Genomic DNA, 12159 nt, shown 5'->3' with positions numbered 1-12159 from the left:
TAAAAATGTGACAGCCAAGTACTTCCAGACTTAAAAGGAAAAAAGTGAAAATATCAGGGTAAAAGGAATCCTGTACATCTTATTACATTGAGAACTCAACCTCTGACCCCAAAGACAGACTTATTAGGGCAGCAAACCTGGAGATAGAAAATATTATTCAGCAACATTTGATAAAGTTTGAATAGGGTAACTCTGCAAAGTGCAATAATATCAAGAGCAAAAAAGAAAATAAAGATAGAATGTTTTCAGGTTAAAATACTATCCCACAAACTTGCAAAGGAAAAAAAGTAACACCATTCAATTTGAAGTTAAGATATCACGGAACCAGAAGCTCAGATTAACAGAGATCATTAAAACAAAATCAGGCCTGACAGCTGCATTTACAAGGTATGGATTCAGAGGCTGCAAAGTACAAATGGTATCTTTCCTGTCTCCATCCTTTGACCTTCACAGATCATGCAAAACTGAAAATGTCCACCTAAAATCCAGCACTCTTAGCAACAGTGAGCCTACATTCTATGTAGCAGCTATGGATAGGTGAGAAGTGATAGAGCTGAGGTATGACTGATCCCTAGTAGATGAAGCCCAGGCCCTTACTGGCCACAGACTCCAAGTCATTGGGTCAATGTTCATGTCTGGCCCTGGAAGCCTGCTGTTGTGAGTCCTGCTCCATTTCATCAATTGCAGCTCATAGTGGTAAGGGTGGAAGGGAACTTGGGACTCATTTCACAGGGGCCTGGAGTCCCTCTGGATGGAGCTGTTGTGCCACCATGAAGAGGATGAGTTTTTGCATGTTCTGGAAGGCATGAAGGCATGAATTCTCTGAGAGTGGAGGACACTCCATTAATGGGGCTGATCTGCCTGATTCCTGACAACCAGTGAGAGCTGGACTCAGGCTATCCATCCCACGATTCTTTTCTCCGGAGAAGTAAGGATCACTGCTGTTGTCACCTTCTGGATAGAGAGAACATGCTCAGGAAACTTTCCTTTGGCAGGAAATATGGCTACAAAACACCATTTTCTCAGTGAAAAAAATGAATGGACGAATGAGAAATTATAGGAGAAAGGTAAGAAGAGTTTCTTCTCTGGGAAAAGAATACAACAAGAACAAAAACATTCCTTGTTTAAAACTGAGTAATTTAAGATGAACTTCTTCCCCAGTATTATGTCCTCAGCTTAAATGAAGAAAATTAATATGAAAAATAGAAAATAAAGAAAAATAAACCAATGTTGTGAACCTATATAGTTCTTGAGGATTTCAAGTCCATTTACTTGACTACATTGTAGACCTCAATAAAGAATTTCCTGAGGATTCCAGAAATGACTTAAAATATTTTTAATACCACATTTGTTAATTATGAACAGACATGAAAATCACACATAAATTCCTTATATTGATAGCTCCAACACATTTGTAATATCAACATACATTAACAAAAGTCAGCAAAATTAAACTTTGCAGTTTAGCCAATCTGACAGAGAACATTTTCACTAAAACTAAATCTCCACAGACAATGGCAAGGTGGTACTGGCATTTTCTACATGGCTCTCTTGGGTGCACTTCTGTGAACCAAACCCCATTCTTCCCATCACTTTTTTTTTTTCAGCCTCTAAGTCATCATTTATTGATTTATAGAGCACCCATCACATGATTGAGGTGCTTTACAATACAGTAAACATCACAACAGAACTCACATAGTTAAATACAATCAACAAATTACAGAACTAAAAAAAAACTGGAATGAAGCAATATTATGTCAAATTTCAAAGATGCTGAGAAGCGGCAGTACAGAAAAGGTAATTCCACCAACTAGAGACCAGACGGGCAAAGATACACAGGCATCACAACCCGAGGTGGGCAGATTTGTAAAGGGTGAGCGAGCATATAAAATAAAATTTCACAACTGGGAATGAAGGCCATTAAAGATACTATGTCATCCAAGTGATCACAGAACCAGTGGAATGACCTCACAAATATATTTACCTTACAATGACAAGAAAATCAACCGCATATGGATTTTAAACTCAGAGTCCAGAAAGCCACTGAGATCATCCTTTCTGTTATGAACACAGGCTAAAATCTACAAGTTTCTCAAAAAACTTGGAATAAATTTAGTAAGAGCCAACAGTTCTACACCCAAAGGACTATGCAGATATTAATGGTTGGCACAAAGTTGGGGGTTGAGGGGGGGTCCTTTTCCTAAAGCAGAGAAGAATCACCTCACACTAATGATGAGGCACTGGTGGGACAAAAGCCACCTAGTTCAGTGTCACCTGAGTGATTTAGATATCAAACGTAGAGGCATTTAAATTCACGGTCAGATGAACACTGGGAAAGGCACAGATGACATCTCTGACAGAGGAAAAGGAATCCTCCATCTATCAAGGCCTGTGTTTCAGTTTGTAGTATGGTGAGGGGACATAGTTGGAACGAGTATGAGGAAGAGAGGCACTGGCTCCTGCCTCTCCTATTCCCCTACGTCCAGCCCTAAAAAACCACCCAGTCATACCAACATAACTGCATTAAAGTGGCACTTAAAGTTTTGTTCAGAAACAGTTGTCCCTGAGTTACTAGGTCATTTGCTACTTATTGAGCAGTCAAATCCCAGGTTTTAACTCAACAGATTGCTAGTGGAATTATAGCAATAAGAGCAAAATTCCAACTCCACAAGCAACCACTATGTGGACGATTTCTGACTTAAGAGTGAAGGAGATTGCATTCAAAGTCCCTAGTAGGAGTGCAGTCTAGCTAGCACTTTGGGGCAACGATTTTTACAAAGTCTCTGGGAAAGACAAAAGTCATTAAGTTCTTGAAGAAAATTGGGCTCCAATGAATCAAATAAATTTTTATAGTCACTGAACATGTAAGGGTTTTTAATAATATTTATGGGTTTCTACAATACTTGAATGAAGAACAGACTGGGATTTATAAAAATCACTCTTCACTGGGACTACATCTGTAACCACTTTACCTCTGCTTTAAAAAAAAAACCTGACAAACTGGTAGAGGTCTACATTACTGACAGGATTCCTTTCTCTCTTCTGCCAAAGCATTTCTCCAAACCCCACAGAGGAGGGATGCACCAATTTTCACTGATTCTCGCAGTCATACGCCATACCCGATCTGGTACTGTCTCAAGTTCTATCCCTTATATGCCAAAGATTGCTTCTCACTCTCAACCTCACAATAAATAGAGAGAAGCCTAGGACTGTCTAACAGTGCACATGCTCATTTCACCAATTGCTAAAGTTTAGAAAATTTTATGATATGAAATATACTTATGCTCATAATCAAATCCAAGTGTCATACATAAGTGACAGAATCTGTATGTCAAATAGCAAAGCATTTACCTCTGAAATACTTTTAGACTCACATAAGAATCCAGATAAAACCCAATACTTACACTGCCATGGCCATGTGATTTTCAAGTATTAAGTTTGTTTGCATAAGGAATCAACCTGAGATTTTTCTAAACTGCACTTCTCTGGCATTCAGTATTATAACCTTCATTCAATACAATAAAAGCCAACAACTTGACAATTATTGGGAAAAAATTATATTTTAGAAGAACTCACTACATAAGGTGACAGAATTCCAAAATCAAATTACATGAAAATACACATCGCAATTTCTTTGTACAATAGGTGAGAAAAATCTCTAGTATTGAAGAATAGAGACAAAGAAATATGAAGGATTAAGGAGGATATAAGGGCAAATTGCATTCTTAATAGCAAACCAAGAAGTAAAAAGCTTGTAGTTGTGCATGCTTTATTTATCCAAACTTAACATTAAGTCAACTGAAGGGCAAAAATAAAACCAAATCAGAATTTTGTATTATTTGGGGTAAATTTCAGTAAGTTGAATTTAGAACCAACTTTTTTTTTTTTTAAGTTCTTGGGATAATGTCTAGGTTCAAGAGCTCTCAACAGCCAGAAAATGTTATTGCTACATCCAATCCAAGAGATGGGTGCAACTAGAATACAAAAAGACAAAGCACCTAGTGATGACCACTCCTCTGAAGTCATCATTAAAAATCAAGTAATTGCTTATTAAGTATTTCAGTATTTGAACTAAATCATCTGAGAACTTTCTGGCAGATAGAAGAGATAAAAGCAAAGGGGACTGTCAAAACAAAGAAGATACAAAAGTTTAGTAAGTGACAAGGGTTTAATGAAGCCTCAATGGTTTAAAGGAAATTAAATGGAAACTTTTAATCCTAATTGCTTTTCATCTGACATGCTTTAAGGAGTCTTTTTAAATTGATAAGAAACAATGAATAGGGAAAGAAAACCTGCTAAAATCTTTTTAGAATTTACACGATTCTTATTCTACTACAAGAAAGCATTATTTGGTACAAGGTGTATTTGTGGATGTGCATGAACAGTATATATATTATCCGGATCATGTTGTGCTATGTACACGTCTTTACAATTCTTCCTGAAGGTTAAAACAGTTCATTAGAATTCAAAATGCGTAATCATCTGTAAGTTGGCACTTGTTAGGCTCTTGTCAGCATTGATAACTGGCATGTTTTATTGCAGCCCAGTTCCAGCCAGTGTTTTGCCAACTTGTTACAACAGAAGTCCAGCAATATAGGTGGGTAGAGTGCAGGAAAAACAGTGCCATGTTTCTCAATTGAAGACCCTGAAATAAGTGAAATTACTAGCTGCTGAATAAATGTCACTCAAAAGCAGTCTCTTGGCTTTTTCTTACACAGCGTGCAACTTTCCTTTTAAATTCTCCGTTTCTGTCTTCCCTCCATTCTTTCACAGCATCGACATTAGCAGGTGAATCTCCATTAGGGTCTGCCAGCATAGAAATGACACTAATCATGATGGTTTCCACAGTGTGGATAGGAAGCCAGCGTTCCTCTGGCTTTTCATAACCATATTTATCCTCCCCAGGCTCATGAAGAATAGAAATGCAAACATCACCATTTTTATCAACATTTGGGTGCCAGATTTCTGTAATGAATTTCATTTTAGGAGGCCGGAGGGGATAATCTTTTGGGAAAGTGAGATGAGCCTTAAAAACACCACCTTCATAAAGTGTGTCTGGAGGACCAATAATAAGGACTTCCCATCGATAGAGATCATTGTCATCTATTAAACCTGCTGAAAAGCCTTCCACTGGATTTTTGTTGAGTTAATCCATTTCAAAGACAGATTTCTTCATTGCAGCCTTAAGTTTCTACATCCAGGGTTAAGGGAGTCTGGCTGCAGGATGAGGGGGAAGATCGCCTGAACCCGGATTGACATTTACCGGGCGTTGGACAGCAGGGGTAACTGCTGGTTCATCTCTCTTTAAATCTGGCAGCACGTGGGGCCTTCCCATCACTTTTTTATTGAGACAATAGAAAATCCACCACTCTGTGTTTTCAGTCAACTTCGGCATATGTGAACACACCGTTCATATACCAAGCCCACCCTTCCTCTTTGATTGTCCGCCTACACGACTACATATATGCCACACAAACATAAAGACAGTTTTTTTGAAACTACATAGCTAAATCTGCAATGCAGGAGTCATCCATGTGATTCTGAATGTGCTCACATTTATTTGTCTAATAACACATTCAAAAAGAAAACACAAAGTCTGTCTTCTACAACTCTTGAACATATGTGTAAATGTCTGAAAGGATCTGTGGCCCCAGTTTTAAGAAACATTGACATAAAACATCCACAGTCCAGGGTGAACAGTGTTCTGGTAAGGCAGGAGGAATGTTTCCATTCATTGCTCTGCATCTGATACCATGAGAAATATCAGATACCATGAGATATATATCAAAAATTCCTGAGTATTTAAGAAGGTGAGATAATGAACTCTCTAAAGGTCAGAGTCAGCTCTATGTCCTCTCACCAGTGCCCAGTGAGATATCAAGGATGATGCCAACAGTGAATTAGAGAAGGAATGAAAGAAACATGTTTGTGCTACTGCATCAGTATATCTTGATTTTTATAGGACATGCAGACTAAGGCTTGCAGGGATAAAATTAACTAAATTTCACTTTTCTAATTACTCTGACAAAAGCAATTATCTTTGGAAGATCCTGGATATTTACGAGTTGAAGCAATGAACTTGTATGTTTGAGAAAATGATTCCAAGGACAATATATGTCAGAGATAAATTCCACCACGACAACTTTCCTCCAGGATACAGTGTTTACTTTCCATTTTATAACCTGATACAAGACTAATAATGTCAAATGAAGCAGTCTGAACACTCAGGATACATAATCTCTTCTTAATACTTCCTTCCAACTACATACCACTGTCAAGTTTAAGTGCCACCTAAATTGCAATGAGTTATACATAAAGCAAGAACACATATTGTATACACCCTCTTAGAAGAGAAAAAGGAAGCACATTTTGAATCACCACCGCACTGTGACCTTTCCCAGCTTCTTAAAGGCCACCTGTCCTTTCAGCTATGGGCTTCCAAACTTCTATTCAGGGCAGATCAGCATGATGCAGCTACTTTTATGTTACAAAAGAAAAAATACTGAGTAACCCAGGCAGAAATGAAGAAACAGAAAAAGATTTAAATACTCAGAGTGATAGGATTACTACAACCATGAATTTGAGCAATAACTGGGGAGAAGAGTAAATAAAAAATTTGTCTTCAAAGAAAAGCTAGAGAACAGCCTATGTTCTTAAAGTCTAGTCTTCCCAAGTACACTCAGTTTTAAGCCTTTTTATTTGTCTAAATCATAACGACAGAATAAATCATCTCTCTTCAAATTCTGAGAGCCACGCTCTGAGCAATCAAGTGAGATCTGAGAGTCAGAAAGCCACTGTCCACGTGGTCAAAACTGAGAGTCCTCTAAAGACGAAGGCTGAAAAGAAATTACTATCTTGAGATTGAATTCAAATATCAGAATGAGAGTGACCAAGCAGAACCCATGAGACCTAAGCCATGCATGGATTTATACAAGGCCCAGAAGAAAGGCTCCGAGGTTAAAAGAATATTTGTGATTCTAAAAGACAGATTTCTCCCACTCATCAGGGTAATAATACATATAATTATGACAAAAGACATATTAAAGAGAGAAAAGCAATAGAACAGCAACAGTAAAGATAATAAAGAGATAGAGTTAAAGATACAGATACAGACACAGACATTAGGATCCTCGATCAGAATCCAGAAAGCAGAGAGATCTCCAGAATGCCTGTGGCTAATACACTAACAGATCTCAAAGACGGTGCCAAAGGTAAATGCCACACACAGTCTAAAACAGCCTTGAACCTCATTCAGCACTGGTGTGCAATCCATCACTATGTTGCAAGGCTGGAAGAAATCTCATCTCCTTGGATGACAACCACATATTACCAGCCATGTGCATGAGAATATACACTTATCTTTAAACACTATCAACACACACCAAAGTACCAAGATGCTAACATGTTGAAGATAGTCAAGAGCCAAGATCAAAAATAGAAAAGCTGAATTTCTTCTCCCATCTGTAGGTGGATCTGTAGGTGGATCAGTGCCAAAAGCTCAGTGGGTGAAAGGAGGAGAAAACTGAGGCACAATGGACTCAAACAGCCCTCTTCCATTCCACTCCCTTGTTGGTTGATCTCTATCTTGCTCCTTCTCATGGTACCCTCTCTCTCCTGCATCTTGGGCTCACTCTCTGTGCAGATCTTTCTTTCCCTCCATCTCTCCTCCCTTTCCTTCCTTGCCAAGGTCATGGAAATGTAGGGCGCTGAGGAAGCAGCTACAGGATTACAATAGAAAACAATCACACTGGAAAGGGCTAAAGTGGAACCCAAGGCAGAGAAATACAAAAGAACCCTGATTAGTAAGGAAACTTTGCCTCGGCTTCTAGTTCTTAAAATATGCACAGCTAAATGGAGCTGATGTTCAATTGTGAGTTTGGTAATCACTATTCTAGTAGGAGGGGCATGCTGATGTACACTGTTTTCCCAGTATTTGTACAGTTCACACATGTATGGTCTTGGTTCTTCTCAATTAAGTTTCTTGCTTTTAAATTATTAAATAAAAGCATCCCTTTCTAAATGGTGTACGCAAAAACTCCGCAAAACAATGTGAAACAACTAATCACACAGGAATGATGTTGGTTGTTTAAAAAAATCCTGCCTAGCCCTGCCTGGTAGATAACCAATCACGATGTTAGCAGACAGGCAGTCAACCTAAGTCTGTGCCCTATTTGGCCAACTGCATGATCCCATTCCTGATTGATAATGTGAATTTCTAAATTGATTTATCAAAGTGAACCAATTCACAAATAACAATTTAAAACTGATAAAAATGGAGTTAAGACTCTGAAAATATACAGATCTGACTACAGGAAAGAGGTGAACTCTCCTTCAGTCTCCCTCACCCGCCTATGTCCGCTATCAACAGTTCAACACTCATGCACCCTATTTCTTCCTCTCCTTGGCAATCTTTGAACACTACCAGCAGTTTATGCCAGGAACTTACAAAAAACAGTGGAGGAATCTACAAAAGAAATGGAGAAAACACAGCATAAAGTAACTGCACTCTCTTTAAATACTTACACACAAACTAAGGAATTTGAAAATACAAATTTATTTGATTATCCAGTAAATGTTTATTTGAAGACCATGTATACCTGCTGGACTCAGGTTAACAGGTCACACACTCCTTGGGACTCCCCCTCCCAAGACTTCAAGGAAGTGACCCCTGAATTTTCTAAGAGAAAACAATTTTGGCACATATCTCAAAGGGTGTTCTAACATTGTTTTACAATGCAATATTATTTTCTCTCTAATCTCACAATTATCAGGGACCGGGTAGTTTAAAGTCAAAATCACTTAATATTTTGCTTGAATGATCTTTGAAATGGAAATCCTGTTAACACTACTATTTTGCCTCTATAGGAATAAAACATTATTATATTTAGTATCCACACTTCTCAAACTAGATATGAATACTGCCCTCCCCCAGGTTAAGGGCAGGGCACCACTAGATAAGATAGAATTTCAGGTAGGAAACAAAGCCACAGATGGAAGGGCATACCTTCCTAGAAAAACAATTTTCCCCTCAGAAGAAAATATAATATTTTATATTAAAAGAAGGCCCAACATATCATGTAGTAAAATTAACAACTAGTTGATGTCTTTTAAAGATAAAAATTCCAAATTCCTCCACTGGGAGGAGGAGGAAATTTTCTAAGAAAATTGCTACTTGCAGCAGTGTATTAGGTTATATCCACAATATATGGCATTTTCTGCAAATGATCCTCTTGCCTTTAAAAGCTTGTAGCTTTTTTATGGGGGGGGGGGGCGGTGAGGGGAGAGTTATGCTAGGGATCAAACCCTGGGACTCACCCATACTAGGCAAGTGCTCTATCACTGAGCTACACCACCAGTCCTTAAATGTTCTTTGATGAAACTTTTGGGGAATGTTTCACACACACTGTGAAGTCCTTAAGAGTGTGAATTACATCCAAGTCCTTCTTTTTGTCCCCTGGCACCTAGGACAGTACCTATGACAGTATCTGGCACATGGTGGATACTCAATAATGCTTGCAGAATTAATTTGGCTAAAATAATGACAACAGCATTATCAATAACAAAAGACTGTTATCACATTTGGATGGAAGGAAGAAAAGATGAACAGTTGTATGAGGAAGTAGAGGAGAAGCAATCCAATTTACCAAAACAACTAATGGTCGCCATGGTAACAATCAGATGAAGCAACTCAATTTAGTTCTTTTCCACTAACAAGTACTGGAAGGCAAATATTATACTTGTTAATTTCAGATTGGAAGGACTTAGGACACAAGACTACCAAGTGACACTGGTGCCCATTAAGTTTGATAGCCTCTGGAGAATTTGGAAAGGCATGATAATAGTAATTCCACCAATGATATTACTCCTGGTATCCACTTTGACCCTAAAAAGGTCACTAATCATTTAAAGATCAAGTGTCAAACATCTGCTGCAGACTTGACATCTGTGAGAAGGAGATTTCACACACACACACACACACACACACACACATCAAATATGATGTGGACTCACCCTGCTTCATTTCTAAGATTGTTACTTTTAAAAAATTAGCTGGATCCAAACTAAGTTACAGGATGAAAGATGACCCAAACAAACAATATAGTTTATAGTAATGTAAAAATTTTCTACTTCCCTAGTAGAGACACTGCATTTTTACCTCACTTGTAAACAGTAGAAAGGATCAGTATCACACCCACTTTCTCCACACACTCCCTCTTTCACCTGAGTGAGTCATTCCCCCTGCACAGTATTCCCCTTACTTTCTAGACTTGAGAGAGACACTGGGAGGAGGAGGAAGCAAGGACTCCCAGATCTTGAGCCTTGAACCAATGAACAAGCACACTGACAACTCCCAAGACTATTTCCTTTTCTTAGTTTTAAGTCTCAGATATGCATTCTGATCAATAAAATATCAATAAGGACATCTAGAGCTCAATATATTGTCAGCTAATATCCAAACAGGAAGCAGGAAAGCATGTTCAGCACTACAGTCTGAAAAGCAGAAATAGCAGCTGGAGACCTACTTTGACACCAAGACATGGACAGAAACAAATGAAACTGAAAAAAGCTCTGAGCATCTCTCCCTCTATGTCCTGAAATCACACCTGCCGCCATTCCCTTACCCCCTGTGAATTAAGTTAGTAACTTAGTATTATTTATTTCTCTCAGAATCATAGGGGCAATGAATATACAGTATGATTTTGTCATTTTATCCTAGTGTATAAAAAGTGAGAGTTGAATCCCTGGTCTTTAATTAAGCGACCAAGTACCTTAATTTCTGGGTCAGTTTCTCCTTCAATCAGAGATAAGTCTTCTTTCCATGAATTCTGAAAATTAAAGGCATGAACTCTGTAAAATGCCTATCACACAGTAGGCATCAGTGAATATCAGTGAATAAATGTATATGCCTGACCAAGTTTTCTCTTCTACCTAGTCTTGGGAAAATAGCAAATCCAAAAGCTACTATAAAGGATGCCAAATTGGCAAACTGCCCAGGCATTAGCCTCAGGGTGCAACCAGAAGGCTTTGAGTAGAGGATGACTTAATAGGGCCCAGTTGAGACTTAGGGAGTGCTCCTAAACCCATGCTGTGTGCGTGTATGGGAGGCTGCAGGTTTCAAGGTGGCGCCTGTAATTAACAAAGTGCCATTTGCACGGCTCAGAAATCAGCAAGTGAAACTTTCCCCCTACAGCAGAATTATGTGAACGCATTCCCTTAACTTTTTTTTGGCAAAGTTAAAGTAAGTTGCTGAACAGAGAAAAGCAACTCACAGAAGAGCCGGATCCACTGGGTCTGCGTGTTCTGAAAGTTCAGGACAGAAGGCAGTGCAGCAGAGAAGGCAGGAAATGCCATCATCACCTCCCGCCCCTGAAGCACACACACCTGGGGATGAACTTGGCCTCGTCTCCGAGTCGCGCCTGGAAGTCCTGCCAAGCCCGGCCCCGGTTCGTCGGTCCCCAAGGGGCGGACAGATCCCCGGCGTCGTCCAGAATGTCCACGTCTTCGCCGCAGTCCGCGAGTTCGGGTCCCGGCTCCGCAGTAGCAGGCGCGGGCTCCAGTAGCCCCCAGCCCCGGCGCCGTCCTCCGCGCCGGGCCCCGCGGAAGCCGCGCGCGAACTCCTGGAAAGTGATGACGCCGTCGCTATTGGAGTCCAGCCGCTGGAACACGGCCTCGGCATCGGCCGGCAACACTCGCAGCTCCGCGCACAGCGCGCGGAACTCCTCACGCTCCAGGCGCCCGGAGCGATTCGCGTCGCAGGCAGCGAAGAGGGAGCGCAGGCGGGCGAGCTCCTCCGGGTCCCCGTCCGCCTCCATCCCGCCGGCGAGGACAGCCGACCCGGCTCCGGAGCGCAACCGGGCAGCGCGAATGTGGGAAGTCGGGGCCACCTGCTGCTGCCAGGAGCCCCGGCGAGTTCGGCTCGTCCGGCTGGTTCGGCCACTTGCCGGGATATCCGGGCGGGGCGAAGCGTCTGGGCGGGTCGAGGGCGGCCTGGCGGGCGGCGCGCTTCCACGCTGGTGACTGCCGGTCTCCTACAGGCCCCAAGAGAGGTCGGTGTGCCCCGGACTCCCTGCACAGAGCTGCGGCGCCTGGGGGCTACTGCACCCAGCGCAGCGCTTTGGCACCCTCCACTTTCCCCCCGGGTATGGCTCCGCCCAGCCA

At 40.8% G+C, this 12159-nt stretch overlaps 1 protein-coding gene and 1 pseudogene across 1 annotated transcript in view; both read right to left on the bottom strand.

Annotated features, from left to right (window-relative positions):
• The window catches only part of Rasef (RAS and EF-hand domain containing), a 70290-nt gene extending 58477 nt beyond the window's left edge, over positions 1–11813 (bottom strand). The window contains exon 1 of the mRNA XM_027921827.2: positions 11383–11813. Within this exon, the coding sequence (XP_027777628.2) occupies positions 11383–11813 (431 nt within the window). The remainder of the gene's footprint in view (positions 1–11382) is intronic.
• LOC114080258 (ubiquitin-conjugating enzyme E2 G1 pseudogene) lies at positions 3753–5197 on the bottom strand (annotated as a pseudogene).
• Positions 11814–12159: the final 346 nt, after the last annotated feature.

The sequence above is a fragment of the Marmota flaviventris genome, chromosome 13, assembly GCF_047511675.1.
Source record: "Marmota flaviventris isolate mMarFla1 chromosome 13, mMarFla1.hap1, whole genome shotgun sequence".
Classification (NCBI taxonomy): Eukaryota; Metazoa; Chordata; class Mammalia; order Rodentia; family Sciuridae; genus Marmota; species Marmota flaviventris.
This window is presented reverse-complemented; position numbering and strand designations above follow the sequence as displayed.